General features: G+C 30.2%; 1 protein-coding gene across 2 annotated transcripts; it reads left to right on the top strand.

The window, feature by feature from the left end:
* The first annotated feature begins 4,676 nt into the window (after window positions 1-4,676).
* On the top strand, window positions 4,677-19,983 carry LOC120187902. Of its 2 annotated transcripts, XR_005522350.1 has the most exons (8): window positions 4,677-4,979; window positions 5,187-5,326; window positions 6,158-6,247; window positions 6,783-6,848; window positions 6,947-7,038; window positions 7,118-7,165; window positions 7,357-7,605; window positions 19,972-19,983. XR_005522350.1 is itself a non-coding variant. In XM_039191494.1 (7 exons), the coding sequence occupies exons 1-7, from the start codon at window positions 4,922-4,924 to the stop codon at window positions 7,472-7,474; spliced, it is 612 nt and encodes a 203-aa protein (XP_039047425.1). In that variant the 5' UTR covers window positions 4,677-4,921; the 3' UTR covers window positions 7,475-7,695. The 2 variants fall into 2 exon arrangements, 1 of the variants encoding a protein (XP_039047425.1); XM_039191494.1 differs by lacking the exon at window positions 19,972-19,983 and having other exon boundaries at window positions 7,357-7,695.
* The last annotated feature ends 1,125 nt before the right edge of the window (window positions 19,984-21,108 follow it).

The following is a 21,108-nucleotide window of genomic DNA, read 5'->3' as shown; positions in this document are numbered from 1 at the left end:
TGTTATTGAATATTGTCATTCGGATCAAATCAGAATTCAATTATATGATATTCGAGTATGTGTTACTCGGATCAAATCAGAATTCAATTATATGATATTCGAGTATGTGTTACTCGGATCGGATCAGATATCGAATATTTGCTCTGTCTGTTTAGCATGTCGGGATAAATTTTGATAGGGAAAGTTCAGTGCATTCACTCGAAGGGTTAATGTCACTTTTTTAATTTTAGTGGTCGTTGCCTTTGTGGCAGACCCCACTTATATAGTGTGTGAGTTGGAATTAGTGTGGTTATGAGAACCCACTTTGTAATACCTCAAATATCGAGTTGATGACCATATGAAAAGGATTTAAAATTTGGAGGATTGAATAAATGATAAAGTATAAGAAATGATTTAATTAAGACCAAATACGAGAGGAAGAGTCAAGGCGGCGGTTAGGTTTGTAAAAATAATAAAGAATGGGGAAAGCAGAAGACTTCACACGGTTTAACAGAGGAGGAGTTTGAATCCTTGTAAAATAGAAAAAAAAGGTAACTACGGGGTTGGCCGTTGCGCTTTCTAGGTTTCATGAAAATGGATCTAAACTTCCAATATTTACAATTTAGTCACTATTTTTTGAATTAGAAATTAGGTCAAAATTTTCTAAATTTTAGGGTTTTAATTTGAGGAATTTTCGATGTGTTACAAATTATGTGTTTATAGAGCATGTTGGTACAAACTCATAACTGTGCACTTACTAGAGAATTGTCACACAAGGTCTTTTATGAGCACACTACTCATGTAGGTGTAATATCATTTAAGGATATTCAATTTTAGTAGTAGTCTGTATTTTTAATGCTCAATTGTTATAGACATAATTTTAGTTACTTCAGTGTAAGGATATTTATGTTAAAGTTATTTTCTGCAGAAATAAAGTTTATTTTGGTTTATCTACACTCAGGTTTTGGTAAAGTTTGATATCACTTATGTTTAAAAAGGACCAGTTGGAAATAGACATGTGTATTCATATTGCATGTAATTTTCATTCTACACTTAATGATTGATCTATGCCATTTGACTATGTTTGTATACGTGACCATTGATAGGTCTAGTCGTGATTGATATGGTAAAGATCGCTTTGATCCTACAAGGATATAGTTTATTAATGAGATTGTTATAGAATATCTTTTGCATTATAACAAATTTTGAGTTCATAAGGTTGTACATTTATCAGGAAACATGTTGTCCAATTGGGAGATTGTTGGATTAAAAACCATTATTATAGGTACATATTTATAATGTATATTGTTATAATAAAATATGACATAAATTAAGTGATCAATTATGTTATAAAGTCATAAGGTACTTGAAGTGTTATGGAAATAAAAGTGTAGATATTATTAAAGTTGTATTTATAATTCAATGAGAAACAATCATAAGTACATACAATATTTGATTCTTAAATCAGCTATATAAAAGGGTTATGATCCCAAGAAATATATTATCTCATATTTTCTCTTATCCCGATCAGAGAGTTTATATCAAGAAAATTATATCTTCTTAAAAGATCACTACCAAAGAAAGATCCAATGACTTCAACCTATCAATTAATTCAGATACACTTCTGCATCAATTTATTTTATTTTGATGATTTGACATGATTAGATCCTAGTTTGGTTTCATATTTATTATGATTTGGTTCTAACATGTATAAAACACTTAAGAGAGTTAGACTCGTGACCTACCAGTTAACTCCTAAAGAGTAAATTTTTTCAAGGGAAGAAAACTAGATAGGTATTGTTTATATCAATTTATGAATAACACCGTGGCATTCATCTTTATTATAATAAGTATTATCTTTCCTAACGAAGGTGAAGTTTATGGTAATTTACCTTCTAAAGTGTAGGTGGTGAAAAAAATAAGGGAGAGAAAACCAAAGGGAAGCCTACATGGTGATGCTTTAGAAGCCTCACCTTGACGAAAGGAACTTAGAATCGGTAGGTTCTCCAGGGATATATAGTTTTAAATAACTATCGATATTAGATCTATTAATTGATTGATTTAAATAAATATTACAAAGAGGAGGACACTTTTTTAAATCCAATTTACTTCATTTACAAAACTTTAAAATCTTTAATAAACGATGTATAACATTTTATTAATTCTTTATTGCTGATACGTTAAGCTTAGAAAAATGGAAGAGATTAGTTAAAAACGAAATTTTAGATTTTGTTATATTTAGGATTAAATATAAAATAAATGTACAAACTATAATGTCTTTTACGAATAGGTGTCGAAAGTATTTTTTTTCGACTCATCATGATGTCTAATGTTACAAATGTTATCATTTTAGGTGTTCGGGCCATCAACGACGTTAATTTCTTCCGTTAAGTGAGACATATCACAGTCTGACAATTTTGAAATTTATTTTTTAATATTATTATATTTATAAAAAACACTAATTTCCCTTAAATTATAAAAAAAACCCAAAATCCCTAAAATCCCCAAATCCTAACCTTAACCCACCGTTGCCACCCTTTCCGACCACGACCACCGCCACCGGTATAGTCCTTTTCATCCTCCTAGTTATACGTTGTCGTAGTTGGTGTCGATTGGTCGTCAAATTCGTGTGGGATCATGATTTTCATCCTAGGGTTTATGGGGTATAGAACGTCGGTTCATCGTCGATAGGTTACGATTTCATATGGTTTTGGTCGCCAGGGGAGGTGAGATCTGGTGAAGCTTCTTCAACGGTAAAAGATCAACGGTCGACCTGAATTTAGGGGTTAAAATGAAAGTTTTCAAAGTTTTGAGATTATTTCAATATATATATATTTATATATATATATAATTTTAATTTTTTTAATTTTAAATAAAAATTTTAAAATTATCAAATTGTGACACTTATCACTTAATGAAGGAAATTAACATCGTTAATGATCTGAACACCTAAATGATAAAGTTTATAACTTTAGACAATAAAATGAGTCAAAGAATGCTTTAGACACCTATTAGTGAAAAGTGATATAATTTAATCTCTTATTTTATATTTAAGCTTTATATTTATTTATAATTTATAATGGAACTGGCTGAAAATTGGTGAACCAAAAACAGTGGCCGAGCAGATGAGGGGTTAAAGGGGTCATGCCCCTCAAAATTTTAAAAATTATGATTTAGACCCTTAAACAAAATTTAAAAGATTATGCTTTAGACCTTTACATTTTTCAAAAATTTAAATATGACCTCCCAAAATTTTTAGAAATTTATATTATATTTAATATTTTTGGATGTTTTAATTAAACATCCTTCTATATTATTTAAAAATTATCATTAAATCTTTTAAAATTTTAGTTAGTCCCTAATTTTTTTGAAAAAAAAGTAAATTAAACTCTCAAAATTTTTAAAATTTTAATTAAATCTTCAAATATTTTAAAGTTTTAAGTTAACCTTCCCAAATTTTTATCACAAAATCCGGAAGAAAAAAAACCAAAGGTTTGATCAGGTCAATCTTCAGCCTGGTTTTAACAACAATGATGCCCTTGTCTCTGAGCAACTTCAATGGTTTTTCTCAAATTTAAAACTAGATTTATAGAATACATGAACGAGGACAACTAACTATATTATTATCTTAATAATTTAGGCGATAAATAAATATATGCATTCTACACAGTTACAAGCCACGTTATCATCGTAGTGACGTACGAGAAGAAAGCATAAGCCGCCACCTCTTATTCGCGCGGTTCCATTCCCCAAAACAAAATTGTTGTAAACTTTTTAAATTATCCATTTTTCCTAATACGTAGATCAAAGCTCAACCTCTGTTTCTCATTTCTTCTCCTGCCTCAAAGGAAACATTTTGTTTCATTGTGTGTTGTAAGTAATGTTTTTTTTTTTTTTTAGTTTTTTCTTTTCTTCTAATTTGGTGTATGGGAATCAGTGGCAGTAGCATTGAAACTTGAAAGGTTAAATTTTGGGTTTTTCTTTTCACTTTGTGGAATATCTAGTAGAGTTTTTTTGTTTAGTTTGTTTATTTCTATTAATTCTTTATAATTCTTAACGATACAGATTATTTATACAATTGGATTTGCATTCTGCGATGTTATGTTGCTGTTGGTACTATAAAAAATCCTGAGTTTTTACAATTATTTTGGGTTTCATTAATTAAAGGCTTACTGGTCTCAAATACCCTTTTCTGTTCATATTGTAATTAGCCAGTGCTTAGTTTTATCATGTATTTGGGGCATTGGAGGACCATATTCTTATTTCATGCTCGAAGATACTTTAAGAAATGAATGATGGGAATAACAGTATTAAATACAAAACTTTATAATGGGGTTATTTGCTTTTAGCAGGATGGAGCTGTTGACTACTTCAGATACAAAAAGCTCTAGTTATTGGTTGACTTGGAGGGTTTTGGTATGTTCAGTCATTGTTTTTACACCAATTGTTATATCATTGATCATAATTTTCAAATACGAAGGATTGAAACAAGTTAAACGTGATGGAAAAGAAAGCCATGAAGATTTAAGTTGTGATGAGTTGTATGATGATGATGTTTGGAAGCCTTGTCTTCAAGAAATCCATCCTTCTTGGCTTTTGGGTTTTCGGGTCATTGCATTTTGTTTAGCTCTTACAACGATTGTTTCAAAATCCATCGCTAGTGGAGCTCACGTCTTTTACTATTATACTCAGTAAGTGATCTCTCTTCATTGAACTTCCCTTGTATCAAGTTACTAGTAATTCTTATTTAAAGTACTTACATCTTTATATAGGAATCATGATACTTTTAACTCTTCTATATAGAATGAGCTTAAATCCAATGTACTGTTCACAGTTCACTCATATCATCCGATCTTCTGAAACTGAAATTATAAGGTGTTTTGCCTTATATTTTAAGCGTTTTAGCTAACTCAGAAGGATGTATTCTGAAACATTCTAAGTTATGATCTCTTTTGGTGCTGGACAGGTGGACTTTTACTTTGGTTGCCATTTACTTTGGGGTATGTCTTATAATTTTCTACTTACTAGTCTTTGTTGCAATATTTATATCTCCACGATAAAATTGTTGCATTGTATCCATATGCTAGTTTGCAGTTTGTACAATTTCCCCCTGTTCTTGCAGTTCGGAATGTTGCTCTCTATTTATGGGTGTTACCGGCATTATAAGATGAGTAGCTGTGGCTTTAACGTACAGCATCTTGGAATAGATGCTGAGCAAGGATACTATACACCTTTAACTAACAGAAAAGATAAAAATGTACTGAGAAAAGCCTTAAATCCGCAGGAAAAATGCAATCTTTCACAAGCTGCAGGAATTAGTAGCTATCTCTTTCAGGTTATATTCCAGGTAAATTCTCTTTTGCCATTCAAGTCAACAATGAATGGCCATGACCATCCGGTAATACAAAAGTAGAACTTCGATCCTCATCTTTGGCTCCATGCCAGGCATTTCATTATATCCCTATTACTTGCTATATATATGTATATGCCTGCATTCTTGAAGGTAACTAAGGGAATGCAGACCACTCTTTCGAAGATTAAAGTATAAACATTTTTTGTCACCATTTACTAACCGTGCTCAAGGTTCATTAACTGCATGGTCTCTCAAAGGTCAAGCATAAAACATATGCTGTCACCATATTCTTAATTGCATGGTCTCTCAAAGGTCAAGCATAAAACATATGCTGTCACCATATTCCTATAGTGCTCGAGGTTCCTCGTCTATATGGTGAGATGAATTTCATTTTCATGCTTTTTCAGCATTAGATATATGGAGGGATATGGAACTCCTTTAATCATGGGAATGTATTGGTGCCCTAGTCTGAGGTAAGGTGGATTAGAATGTATAGATTGATTATGGGAAGTTTTTGTGATATAGGATTTATATGCTTTTATCTGGTACTATATTAGATGAATCTCTTCTGTAATCTAAGATATGATTGCATATATGACCAAATTCGAACACTGGAATTTATCTGAAGATTGATTCCTTTAGCAAAAAAAAAAAAGAAGTCAACAATGCAAGATTATTCTAAACATTCTGGTGAAAAAAATAGTACTAGTATATTTACTCAAATCATATTTGGTAGTTCTGCAAGACCTTTGAGATTTTCATGCAGCTTTTACGGTATTCCTTGAACCTTTTATGCTAGATATCATTTTGATTTGTCATATTCAGACGAATGCTGGAGCTGTTATGCTTACTGACCTCATATATTGGTGCCTTATTTTCCCATTTCTTACCATTGAAGATTATACATTGAATTTCGTGAGTTCTCTATCCCTTTGTTCATCGGTTAATGTTTTAGTGATCCTGCCTGTCTGAAAACGATTGGTATAATAGGAATTCAATCACATCCAAATGATAGAAATAATCGACACACCATGTGGTTCAAGTTCATAGAATCATACTATGCTACACTGACTCTTCATTTTTCTTATCTGAATGTGCGTATCAATATAATATATGTATATATATGCTTGTGTTAAAAAAACATGGGTATCCATATATGATCCTCCAAACACCCTCTAAATACATGAAAATCATAGAAAAAGTTGAGCATACCAGTGTCTGCCACTTATACCCAAGCCTGAGTAACATAAGTTTAGAGGATGATTTCATAGTCTACTTCCTATCAGCAGTTGAAGTCCATTCGTTCTGTGTTTCTAATAATACGTTCTATCTAAACTGTTGATTGATTCAACTTGGCTTGTTTTCGATATATTTCAATTTCTTATTCCATTTTAGTTTATCTTTTTGGCTTTGGTAAGACGGAACCTTAACCTTCATCTCTATATTTCAGATGACTGTGAAATTGCATACACTCAATGTTATCCTACTTCTCGGTGACACAGCCCTGAATAGCTTGGTAAATATATATTGTTTATGTCATCTTGTTTTATGGATACCACTTCTCTTTTCATCATAATAACCTTGAGTTGTAAATATCTGTCAACTACCTTTCAGTGGTTCCCTTGGTTTCGAATTTCTTACTTCGTATTATGGACAGGTGCTTTTGTTATTTTCCACTGGATCCTTCATGCTTGTGTCTCGATATGGTAATATTGGTTTTTGATATCGTTCAAAATAATGCACAAAACATCCTTATTCATGAACTGGGGTAATTCTCTGTTACGGGTGGCCATATCCATTTCTTGATTTGTCATCACCGAATGCTCCATTATGGTACTTCTCCTTCTGTTGAGAGTTATCTTTCCAAATGAGCTTTTAAATCCCTCATATGTGTCAAGTAGCATTAGTCCATTGGGATATGCTAACTGATTGTTGATTTATTGTTTTAGGTACAAATTGTTTTAAAAAAATGTATGATGCAGGCATCTGATTTTGTTAAGATTTTTGCCGCCTTTTTATGGCAGGTATGGTTTGCTGGCAATCATGCATATACCGTGCTACGGCATTTTTGCTTTGATCGTAAAGACGAAGCATTATCTGTTGTCGAAATGGTTTCCCCAGTCGTACCTGCATTTAAGTTGAACAATGTCAAACACCGATGGACTCTGCCGAAGTTGCGCAGCAGATTCAAGCAATTGGGTAGGCACATGTTTTTCCATCAAATTTTACATTGATGTTATAAAGAGAATGCAAGGCACTAGTAACGAAGAATAGTCGGTCTTCCACAAGGCAGGATCAAGCATTGAATGAACAAGGCTAAATGTGTACATACATACACGGACCTTCATGGTTAAAATTCTTGTTCTTGTTTCTCTAGCGTTTAGTTTAATAATATGAAAGTGTATATTTAATTAAAGATCAACATATGTTACCGACTGATGTTGTGTTCTAAGTCAATTGACGTGATATGTTACAACATCAAAATATCACATCATCAATTAAATATATATAAAAATATTAATTTAACATACATAAAATTATTAATTTAACAATCTGAGTTGATTATTAGTTAACTAATGATTTTCATTCAACATAGGTAGGTTATTTTAATCGAAAATTGAAATGTTTGGGTTAAAATATTCTTAAAAAAATAAAATGATCATTTATTTTTCTAATCGTTAGAGATTAATTTGGTCATTATATATTTTTAATTCGTTTTATTTTGATAAGTGAATCATTATTTTAATAATTTATGGTCATAAGACTTAATTTTTCAGAAGACAAAATGAAAATGATGACTAATTAAATTTTATTTTTTTCCAACAAACAAAATACACTTACTTCCTTAATATTTTGTGACATTTTACACAAAAAACACCCTAATAGAAATAAATTATATGTCAGATGCCGTTTCATAAATTTTTACAAATCTAGCACCCATCCCAAAAAGGCGCGGATGATACGTTGATGTGACGCCACGTGAGGTGAGACGCGAATGATGATTTACGCTTTTCTGCAAAATGTATTAGATAGGTATAACTTTTTAAAAGAGTGTCTGATACATAAATAAAAATTGTAAGGATGATTTTTTTGATAAATACGCCTGAATTTTCTAAGGAATATTCCTCAAAAAAAAATCGGAGGAATACCCTAGAAGGTTGTCCTTTGGAACACTTTGGAAGCTTGTCCTTGACCATTACCCTTTGAAAGGATACATCCAAGTTAAGACAGTGATGGATCTAAAACAGTGATCGATCTAAATTTTATTTTAGAATGTATATACATATATTAATAATATAAAATTTGATATCTAAATAAATATAATAAAATATTAGGTAAACATGATAAAATTGCATGTTGGGTATACGAAGAAAATTTGAATTTCAAAAAACTTTAGGGTGAGCATGTGTTCACCCTAACGTCAATGTACATCCACTGCTTAGTTAATTTTTTTTATAAACTTTGATGTTAAATTAAATATATATTTTAAATTAAAAAAAAATATTTATAAATATATTTAAATTAACATTTTTAAATATTATAAATATGATAGTATTAATTAAACTAATATTTAATTTATACAATTATCATGAATTTTAATTTCATTAGAATAAATACATGTGTGACAAACTGAATATATGATTAGAGAATTAAGATATGATTATTAAGTAACTAATATTTTATATAATTAAATATACTCATATTACGTGCATATTAACTTTTTAAAATTTTAATTACTTTTATAAATTTTTGTTAATTATAAATTTTTTATTATCCCTAGACCCGACTTATATAATACGACCAGATCTAGTGGATTACAATAAAAAAATTTAAAATATTTTTAATCCTCTTTTAAAGTTATACGTAACCAAACACCTTTGAAAACATAATTAAAAATAATAAAATTTCAAACCAAATAATGAAAACATAAAACATTATGCATAAGTGTGAAATATCATGTAAACAATATCGTACAAAGTCATACATCATTAATAAAATAAAATATGTCATAAAAATATAATCAAATATAGACACATGTCACTCATAATAATGACAATATGGAAGATGGAAATATTGCAATAAAATATGTGATATTGAATATGTCGATCCTCCAAGTGCCAAATATGGAGATATCTGTTTAAAATTATCAGAAATGGAGAGAGAATTTGGAGAGTAAATTAGAGAGTTCAGTGTGTTCTAATTGTGCAACGTAAAACATATGAATAATGTAAATATGATTTTAGAGTCCTAGTATAAAAGTAATAATAAGATTTTTATTTAAAACACATAGTTACTCTCCAACCATACACCAAATGTAATTCCCAGAACTGCATCAATAAGGACTTACCCTATGTCCATATGACTTAGGAGTCAACTTAAGGGAACACCTTGAGTCCATAAGAACTTACCGGCCAAAGCATAGGAGCCACTTGAAGGGAGTGCCCTCAGGTCCATAAGGATTTACCCAATGTACAAGACAAATAAACCACCTTAAGGGAGTGCCCTAGGGACTATAAGGTCTTACCACTAGGCCTATTGGGCCTAGAAGCCTACCCAAGGGTCGCCTTAGGTCCATAAAGAATTGTCAGCCTGATCCTGATCGGGGCTAAACCTGCAGAACTCCAAATCATATCCCAAAAGTACCCAGTAAAATAATTTCAGACAATTTCAGTAAAATCAGAAAATCATAAATCATGCATAGCAATTTTCTGTAAGTATCAGAAACCAGAGAACATGTATCAAATGAACAGGAATTTAAAATCACTAAAACAAAAATCATGCATCCAAGAAATTAGTAATCTAGAATCAAACTTTCAAATCAGATAAATTACTCAGTAATAAATAGTCATATTTCAAATCAAGTAAAACAGTCATGTACACATGAAAATTTAAACATATATTTAAATCAGTATGTACCACATAAGGAACACACCTAAAAAAGGAATCAGATTAGGAAGTCTACTGAGCACCAGCCTCGCTACGCTCTACAACAACATTTGAACTAAACCATAACAAATTCAGGTTACTATTAATGTAAATGATTAAATCTAAGTATTTACGGGGATCACAAAACTATAAAAGTAATCACGAGCTCGTGCGATCGAATAGATTGAGAAGAGCTGGGTCGAGTTGACAAGCGATTGGGAGAGTTACGAGTACCTTCAACAATCAATATCATAAATTAGTCGTTGACCTTAAATTAAATGCACTTAAGTAGAATAATTAAATACATATGAATGCTTGGCGTTTAGCATTCGATTCGAAGTCTTTCGAGTTAGATTTTTGCAACACAAACTTCGAATTTGGACTCAAGACATCGAAAAACATAAAATATGACTTTTCAAAAAATTAACTTATTGGTCAAAGTCAAAGTTAATTCTAGTCAGTTCAATAGTCGGGTTAACTATTTGGTCAAAGTCAATGGGTCAGACCAGTTCGAGTTGACTCATGCCAGTTCAGGTTAACTCTATTCGATTTTCCAAAAGATTCATGCAGGTCGAAAAACACCACGAGCAATGGCATCGCGTGGATGTGCATGCGGCGACGATAGGGTCGTGGGGAAATGGTCGATTACACTAGATCTATCATCTCACCATTATCAACCAAATCAAGCCATTAACCAGTTGAAAATCCAATGAACAATGAAACAATTGGTGGTCGGAGTTCTTACCGACGACGATGGATTAAAACTTCGACGATGGAGCAACCCACTAATTGGGTTTTGGTCGCGAGACATCGGGGAACCCAATGTTGGGGGCAGTGAGGTCACCTGATGTTGAAATCGACGTGAAAACATGAAAAATAGTGGCGACAGTTTTGGTTCTCCGATGAAGCTTCAAACGTTGATTTATGATAAATGACAATGTCTCAACGAAGGGATGATCGAGTTTTGGTCGGAACGGGATGACGTGCACATTGGTGGTGGCGGTGCACGATATGGCGATCAGAGATGAGTTTGACGGTGGACGGAGTTAAGGCGATGAAGGTTTTATAATTAGGGATTTTGATTCAAATATGAGAGGGGGAAGTTTTTTGGGGATTTAAAATCGCAATTGGATGGCTTAAATGATAATTTAGGTTATCCTAACATCAAGTGACTAGCCTGATGGTTAAGGCATAGGTGGTCATCCTTTTAGGACATGGCTTCAAGCTACTCCAGCTACATGTTTTACAATTATCTCACCTAACACTTTTTTTTCCTTTGTAGACCCTCGATGATCAAGTCAAGGAACAAGTCCATGAACTTTCAGAGAAATTCAAAAACGATTCTAAAACTTCAAAAACTCACAAATTGATCCTTAAAATTAATTAAATCAAATCAAATTAAAAGAAATTAAATTAGTTGTGTTACAATTTCTAAATAACTTTAATTAAATTTATTGGAAATAATTTAAGTTTGGTAGTTGTAGACAACTCATCCTTTTTAAATTGGGCAGAGAGTCGCAAGTAAGAGAATGATTCTTAACCGATATTTTTCTATTAGGGAATAATGAGAAGAGCTTGACGAAGAGGGTGAAAGACGTGGAGAAGACTTTTTTTTTTTAATATTTTTGGGGTATAAATATATTGGTCGTGGGATGATTAATATCAAACTTAGGGTCATCATAACTGTTAAACAAATTATTAGTTTGTACATGTACTGTTGTTAGTCATCAAATTTAATTGTCAAAATTGTATTCGAGGCTGATGAAAGAGAGCTCTGGATGATCATCTGACTAGAATAATTCATGGAGTAGCCTGACATTTTTGAAGGATTTTTTAAGATTATATTGATAAACTACACAACAAGATTTATCTTTTTTATTTTTATTTTTTTGTATTTTTCCTCATTAAACTTAAAAAATACAATATTTAATCACTTTTATTTAATTTCAATTTTTTAATTAACAACAAGCTAAATTTCAATAACTAAACATTTAAAAGTTGATAAAACAATTGATCGTATCTTATTTAAATAAATTTAAATATGATTACATCTTAATCGAGTAAAAATGAAAATGAAAATAAGTATAATTTATGAAAACAAATGTAGCGTGCTTTAGAAAATACCAGAGAATGTACAATCGAGTGTTTACCATTGTCTCATGTGAGAAATCGGCCAACAATTTATTATTTTAGGGTAAAATACATAAATAGTTCTTCAACTATAAAAGATTATGTTATTGAATTTTGACTATTAAAAATTATAAAATAATCATTTGATTATAGGATGTTGTTTTGTTGAATCCTTATGCTATTAAAAGTTATAAAATAATCACCTTATTATTGATATGTTCTGAACTTTTATTTGTTAAAAAATTAATGACACTCTTAATTGAACATTAATATATTGATTGAGATATAATAGTTATTTGAGATTTTAAGATCAAATTTTATCAGATCACAATTAACATGTTAACGTCTAGCTTACATTGTCTTTAATTTTTTAACAGAAAAGGATGAACTTAGAACATATAATTAGTCGATAAATATTTTATAACTTTTAATAGTTGGAAAACTTAATGTAGACATTCATTTTCGTCCGGAGTTTTTTTAATATCGTGTAATTTTTTTTCATTTTTTCCCTTTCTTTTTCGGTTTTTGAAAGTATATTATACAGTTTGGAAAATTATTTTTGAAAATACATATATTATATGGTTTTGAAAATGATTTTTGAAAATATATATTATGGTTTTGAAAATTATTTTTGAATATATATAATATATAGTTTTTGAAAATATTTTAAAAACATATTATTATAGTTTTTGAAAATATTTTGAAAAATATATATAATATATAGTTTTTGAAAACATTTTGAAAACATATAATATATGGTTTTAAAAATATTTTGGGAAAATAAATATAATATATATATATTGAATAATATTATTTTATTATTGTTATTTTTATTATTTATTATTTTTATTCATTTAATTTAATTTCTTGTTTTTTTCCCATGTCCAGTAATGGGTCTAGTATGAGTCCATGCAGTTTAATTTGGAGGAAAATGGGCTTGAACCAGCCTAATGGTCAATTAGGGTTTCACGACTTAAGTAGAGTGCCACACATATGGTGCGTGAAAGTCGCGCGCGAGGCATGGAAATCAGAGGCCAACGGCCGGAGGAGTTCATGACTGAACCATCCCGAAAACCCTGGTCGAACAGCATGCACGAGACATAATTAGAGCAGTAATCTCAACAAAACTCGCACGAATCCAAAACAGAACCGAGTCAGTCGGATTTCCAGCGAAAATCCCATCCTTTTCGGGACTCAAAACGGCCGGACTCGAGGCTATATAAAGCCTCCGGCGAGGCCAAAAAAAGATCATCAACAATCGAACCACATAGCCAAAAAGCAGAAAACCAAAACACACAAAAAACCATCGGAGAAACAATAAATACCAACCAACAAAATAACCCAAGGGCACCGAAAAATCGAGCCAAAGCAAAGCAAAAATCAAGGAAAAAAATCATTCACAAAAAGCATAAAGGAAAACAGAATATTATTTTGTTCATCGAAACCAGAGGAGCCAAGCACTGTCGAAACCAAAGGGTCGTCGGAGAAGGTGAGAAAATCGAGGGGTTTCGGCTTAGATCTATGGCGATTGGGTTTCTTTTAGAGGAATCGGGGTTTGATTTTAGTTTAAGGGTTAAGAGAGTATTTTGAGGAAGTAGTGGTCGACGACGACCGACACGGTAGGGGCGTCGTCGGAGCAGAGGACATGCCTTGGCTGGATGGGGAGAGTTGAGAGGATTTGGGGAGATGTGGGAGATGATATTTGGGGGGAATGGTTAAAATGAGTTGGAAATGAGGTTTTGGGGTATTTATATACTAGAGACTAGGTTGTAATTAGAAGATTTTTAAATTATTTTCGTAGTCCCTGCACTTTTGAAGCGTAATTCATTTAAGTCACTATGCTGAATTTGGCCTTTGAATCTTCAATTTAGTCCCCATTTATAATTTTCATTTTTTGCAATTTAACCCCTCTAACTCTTTATCTTCTTTTGCAGCTCATTTTTAGTGTCAATTTGATCCATCAATTTCAATGTGTTTCAATCAAGTCTTTTGAATTTTAGTTATTCGTTTTTTTCTTTTTTTATTATTTGTTTTATATTTTTTACCTCTTATTATTTTTTTGTTACTTTTAAAATTTAACATTTTTTATTATTTTATTTTTCCTTTGATTTATTTAACATTTTTTGTTTTATTTTTATTTATTTTATTTTTTTCCCTTTGATTTATTTTTTTACTTTTATTTCTATTTATTTTTTATTTTATTTTATTACTTTTTTTCTCATTTGATCTATTTAATATTTATTTATTATTTCTTATCTAACATTTTTTATTTTTTAGGGATACTTTCAACCAATCAAAGGTAAGTAATTCGAATTGGGTTTTTAAATTTTAATTTAAATTCTAATTTTTGCGACTAAGACAACGACAAATTAATTGGTACCGAAATAGCAGTACAAGGGTGCTAATCATTCTTTGACTGTAACTGACTCCCGAACCCGACACATTTCTAGTAAAACACATCTCAGGTAAGATGGTATCTGATCAACTTAAATATTTTTCAAGTCGAAGCCCAATTTCGGGCCCACCTGAATGACGGTTCCGACACTTAACAAAGTCATACCCTAAAGTCAGTGAATCATTTTGTAAATTTTAATAGTTAAGAAACTCAACAAAATAATATACTATAGTTGGGGGATCATTTATATACTTTACCCAATATTTTATTTATTGATGTTTAAGATGGTATAATGGATTAACCTATCAAATGATTTCTGTAAATAAAAATATTGTTGTTTTCTTAAGAGATTTTAGATTCAAACAGTTATGTTTGTAAATGTGTATATATTATCTTATAATTAATTTATATTATTTAAAAATAATATAATAATTAAATTATTAAAATAATAGTATCTTACTTTTTTTTTATTAAAATAACATTAAAAAAATTAATCCCGATAGTAGAGAATCTAAAACTGCATTATCTATTTTAGTATTTTATTTATTGATGTTACATGGGATGGAGATAAGACGGGTTAATATCGATTTGGGGATATTTTTAAAGGAATTGATGTGGGGAAACTTGGTTTACATGATTTTCTATTAAGGATGGTGAAAATTTTATTTGTTCAAACGGTCAATATTGGAGAATAGGTCTGGAGTATTCATCGTTTTTAGCGGAGATACAAGCAATATACGACAACTTTACACGTGTTTATTTGAGAAAGACGATGGATCTTTTATTAATTTTTACAAAGGCATCGAGTGATCTAAATGTCGTCTTTATTTCATTATAGATATAATCTCGTTTGAGAAAATAAAATTCGATGATTTCTACTTAAGAAAATATTTTTTCCCACTTCTCTACTTGTGTAATTTTGTCCAATAGCCTGAAATTCAGACTAAGTTTATGATTTTTGCTCACCTTGGTTACTTTGAAGATGAGCTTTAGAGGTATGGCAAACTAGGAATTGGGAAGAGGAGTTAAACAACCGGACAATGTGATATCATGTCAGTTAATTTAATGCACCACATTAGTATTCTTATCCCAATAACAATCGTTAACGGTGGGTATCTAATTTGTCATAAGTCGATAATATTAGTGATCAAATTATTACTTTTGAAACATTATTGGAGAAAAGAAAAAAGTACTCAAATATTAGTGACGTAATTAACTCTTTTACTTTATATTTTCTTGATTAAGCTAAGGTGATTATAAAGTAGTACACGTTCTAAATATTTTTCAACCATTTGACAATGAACGTGCAATCACTCTTCCAGTTGTTGGTGCTTAAACATGTAACCTCTAAAATAATAATGATTCTTTTAACCACTACGATATCATAACTATATATAAAAGTATTTTTAGGTATCTATTTTGAATGTATCAATTATTTAAAACTTAGATAAAAAAATTAAATACTTTAATTACTTATGTTAAATACTTAAATAAAAAAACATATTTTAAATATTTATTTGTGATCTAAACTTCAAAATTTTAAAAATTTTATCTAAATGATTTGAGTAAAATATTCTAAGTGTAAATTACATGAATCATCACTTTACTTTGCTCTAATTCTTATTTTACTTACTGTACTTTAAATTCGTTTAATTTTTTCACTGAATGTTATATATTTAACGTTTTTTGGTCACTTGACTGTTCCCCACTAACAACGTTATGAGGTGAATTTTTTAATTATTATTTTTAAATAACATTTTCCAAGTTAGATTTTTTTTTAAATCCTTTTTACTTCCCCATGATCTTCTTCCCTGCTCAACTCTTTTTCTCCCCCCTCACCATTCTCTCCTCCAACATCTTATTCCCTCTCTTCTGCTGAAACCCCACCTTCCTTGCAAAATGATATAAAAGTTCCAATTTCGCTTTGTGTTGAAAGAATCCCAAGTTTACTGATGTAAAAATAAATTTGGGTTTCCATGAAATGGTCTGAAAATTTCAACTTTTCTTAATGTTAAAAAAGTTAAGATGTGAAGGAAGGCGGGGCTTCAGGAGAAGAGAGGGAAGAAAGGGGAGGAGAGAATGGTGAAGGAGGGATGAGAAGAAGAGTTCAGCGGAGAAGAAGAGAATGGGGAAGGAAAAAAAGGACTTTTTTGTTTTAATTTTTTTACTTGGAAAAAATTATTAAAAAATAAAATAAAAAATTCCACATCATAACGCCGTTAGTGGGAGAAAATGTCAAGTGACCAAAAATGCTAAATGTATAAAGTTCAATGATGAAATTGAATAGATTTAAATTACAGTGAGTGAAATAGGAAATAAAACAAAGTAAAATAATTATTTGTGTAATTTTCTCATATTCTAAATTAGTCTGAGAAGAAACTAATGATTAAATATTTTGAGGATATCGATTTATAAGCTATGCAATGGATGTGTCTATAGTGAGTGGCATTCATTGAAATGTACCATTAAAGACGCATTGAAATGATTTACTAATATAAAAAAGGGTAAATTTCATAAATAGTCACAATTTTTTTAAAATTAATTTTTTTTATCATTGAATTTTTAAAAGTTACAATATAGATATTAAACTTTGAACTTTGTTAAAAAATAAATAACAATATTTAAATGTTATTAAGAGGTAACATAACATACTAAATTAATGAAAAGTATATTATTTAGCCTTTCAATCATAACTAAAAAATTAGAAATTTTAGATTTTTAAAAAAATATGAAAATAAATTATTTTTAAAATTAAAAAATATTTTCAAAATATCCAATTATCAAACAATGAAATTAATTTTTTTGTTAAGTGAAACTTATTTGATAACTAGTTATTTTTTAATTGTTGTTGTATTTGAAAAATAAAAAAATTATAATTTTCGACATCCGAAAATTAATATTATCAAATAATAAAATAATTTTTTTATTAATGATATGATTTAAACATTTAACTTTTATTTAAAAAATTTAAATGAAATTTAAAAATCATACATCTGTGTCACAACCGGCCCTTCGGGGGAAAAGTCGACTAGTTGCACCGATGGGATTTTTCTTTTAAAATGATTTAAATGAAATGTTGGGAGTTGTCACTAATCATTTTTATGGTACGATTGGGACACCTAAAATTGGGTAATTTTAATAAAACTTTTTATTTTATCAAAAATATCAAATTTAGGTCTATGAAAACTAGAAATTAAATTCGTGAGTCGATTATATGTGGGGAATGATTAACACCCCATAGTGCCCAGAAATTGGTACCTAGTCGATTACCATATATTTAAAATTAGAAATTTTGAGTTCGATGTTTTATTTAATTTAAAAAAACATTAAGGATGTCAAGTTTGGAAAAAGATGGTTTACTAAGACTAATAACGATCACCATCAAGGATTTAATGTGAAAGCTTTGTTATTGATCTAAGTAAACAAACATTGCCGTAAAGTTTAAGAAATCATGATATAGGGTTTTGAAAAGGATGTTGATTTACTTTGGGAATTACTAGTGGTCACCATTTGAGCATAACAAGAATGATACACTATTAATTCTTGATAAATGAACATTGTTATATTATTTTTAAAATCAAGATGCAGCCACACAACCGTTTAAAATCCTAATTACTAGGCGGGTTAATTAAGGATAACTCTAACTTAAAGTGTCAAATTATGAAAATTAAAGCACCTAGAGGACTAAGCCTAAAAATGAATGTTCTAATATTAATCCTAATTTTTTAACCAATTATTGAGTCGATTAATCAAAATGGTCCCTTTAGCATTTTAATGCGAGAGCCAAATCGAATTATTCCCTAAATTAATAGACTAAAGTGAAAATAAACCCAAAGTGGAGGCTTTAATATTAATCCTAATTTATTTTAATCATTTATTGATTCAAATAATCAAAATGGTCCCTCGGGCATTTTAATGCGAGAGCCAAATCAAATTATTTTTTAATTAAAGTGTGAGAAATCTAAATCTAAGGGCTAAATTTGAAGTTTAAGTCTCTAACTATGGAATAATTTGAAGAGAATTAAATCTAAAGGATTTATCCTAAAATTTTAACTAATTAAATAAAAGATTAAACTTAAAGCAAAGTAAATTAAAAGCAATTAAAATTAAAAGAATTAACAAACATGTATAAAAGTCTAAATGTAGCAAAATTAATAATTCAAATTACTAAAAAAATTAATTAATAATTCAAAAATTACAAAATGAATTTATTAAACTAAATTAATATTAGGATTAATAAATAATTAATTTAATGACTAAATTGAAACCAACATAATAGTCTAGGCACTAAATTTAAACTAATTATACAAGTTTTAGAATAGTGACTAAATTGAAACTAATTATGACAATGACTAGAATATAAAAGAGCACCTAATTTAGAGGGACTATATTGTAGTTTTTAATTTTAAATTAACATATCAAAGAACAAAAATAATTGGGAAAATATCATAATTAGGACTTCGAATTTGCACTATGACAAAATAAACAGAAGATTGGGGACCATGATGTAAAAACACGGGAAACTTTGGATGGCTTGAACATTATTTACCCAGTTTCCTAAATTTGAATTATAAAAAGTAATATTATTTTTTTGGCTCATTTCAATCGAAAACCCAAAAAGTCTCTCTCAAAACTCTCATCTTTGCTATACAACCGCTTCCTTCACCCCAAAGGCCCAAACTATCGCTTGGTGGCTATTCTAAACTTTGACCACCATCAAATCTAATCGGTGACACCTAATAAAAGGTCTAAGTGACCAAGAAAGCCCACTCCTTTCTCACTTGACCAATAATTACCATAGAAAATCCCATTTCTCACTTTTTCCTGTAACACCCTGAATCCCGGGTTAGGAGTTTTGAGTTAACTCAAAAAAAAGTTTAAATAGAACCATTAGGTTGTGGGAAGCCAAAACCCAAGTTTGAGTGGATTTGGGCCCAACATGAGTTAAAAGAGTGTTTTTAAATTGTGACCGAAGATTGAGGGACCAAAAGAACAATTATACCAAAAGCATTTACAAAGGTTGAATTCCATTAAAACTTGATGATCTAACGTCTGCACATTCTCATATCATTTTCATCACCCTCTTTTGTCTTCTCTTTCTCCATTTCAAAAGCTCATTGCCTTCATTAGCATTTAGAGAAAATGTAGAAACTTTATATCATTTTAAACTATTTTAAGAAATCTTTAGGTGATAACCTTAATGTTCTCATTCTAAACTTTCATTTAAGCTCTCATTTGCAAGTTTTGGTTGAAAAAACCATTTATGGGTTTAGTGGGGTTCTAGGAAACCCACGATATCCCAACTTATTTTTCGGGAGATTTAAACCTCAAGAAATGTTCAAAAATCTTTTTCTAAGCTTTCCAACAATGTTAATAACCCTTGTATTGATTTATTTCTAGTGAGAGAAGTTGGAGAAAGCTCTATGAACAAAGAAAAGGAGAAATTGACTCTTATGGTGCTCCAGCAGCTTAGGAAATCAAGGTAACTCACTTCTAACTCATTTATACTCTAATTAGATAACTAGGTGAGTTTGTTAGCTTGCACGAGTTATGAAGTGTGTTCATGGTAGATTTCAGTGTTTGGTCTTCTCAACATGTTTATGGACTTATTATGACCCCTATTATCATACATAACACTTTTATAAATAGAAGTCATGGGAGTGTTGGAAAGGCATTTTTGTGCCAAGAATAGAGTATTTCTGGGATTGAGTATCGATACTGGAAGAACAAGACCGATATTGTTCTTCAACAAGTTAAAACAAGGGGTTTTTGGGATAAAAGTATCAATACCCATTGTATAGGTAAGGTAGCGATACCAAGTTCACTTAGTAGATTCTAGTAGCCACTTTTGGTAGTGTCACTCATGGGGGTATCGATACCTAGGGTAGAGTATTGGTACTCTCCAATAGGGGTATCGATACTTAGGTATTTTTTAAAACATTGAAGTCAAATTTAATATCGAGACCTAGGAAAGTTTCGATACCACAGACCAAGAGTATCGATACTCAAATTATCGATACAAGCCTTTTTCTATCAACCTTCAGTAGGTCAGTAGTATTGATACCTAGGGGTCATTATCGATACCCAAAGGTCAATATCGATACTGAGGAGCTTAGTATCGATACCCACAAACACTTTTGGGTAAGAAACCCAAGAGTTTAAAGGATTGATTTAAGGGACCCAATAATATCATAAAGCTATGAAATAAAATTATAAGTGAGAAAAATAATAAACTCATAATAGTTAGAAACAATAATAGCTATGATAACATAAAACTAGCATTGTTTGATGCTAAAGACACAGTCAGGACACCCGAGTTACCTTA

Source organism: Hibiscus syriacus, unplaced genomic scaffold (assembly GCF_006381635.1).
Source record: "Hibiscus syriacus cultivar Baekdansim isolate YM2019G1 unplaced genomic scaffold, ASM638163v2 tig00113726_pilon, whole genome shotgun sequence".
Taxonomy (NCBI): domain Eukaryota; kingdom Viridiplantae; phylum Streptophyta; class Magnoliopsida; order Malvales; family Malvaceae; genus Hibiscus; species Hibiscus syriacus.
The sequence above is the reverse complement of the archived record's forward strand: the minus strand, read 5'-3'. Positions and strand labels throughout refer to the sequence as shown.

What these genes read in the sequence shown, in the direction of transcription:
- LOC120187902 (XM_039191494.1), top strand. Translation starts at nt 4,922, where the DNA reads ATGATCTCTTTTGGTGCTGGACAGGTGGACTTTTACTTTGGTTGCCAT. An exon ending in TGGTTGCCATTTACTTTGGG is followed by an intron (nt 4,980 to 5,186) that starts GTATGTCTTATA and finishes ATCTTGGAATAG; the next exon opens with ATGCTGAGCAAGGATACTAT. An exon ending in AAGATTATACATTGAATTTC is followed by an intron (nt 6,248 to 6,782) that starts GTGAGTTCTCTA and finishes TCTATATTTCAG; the next exon opens with ATGACTGTGAAATTGCATAC.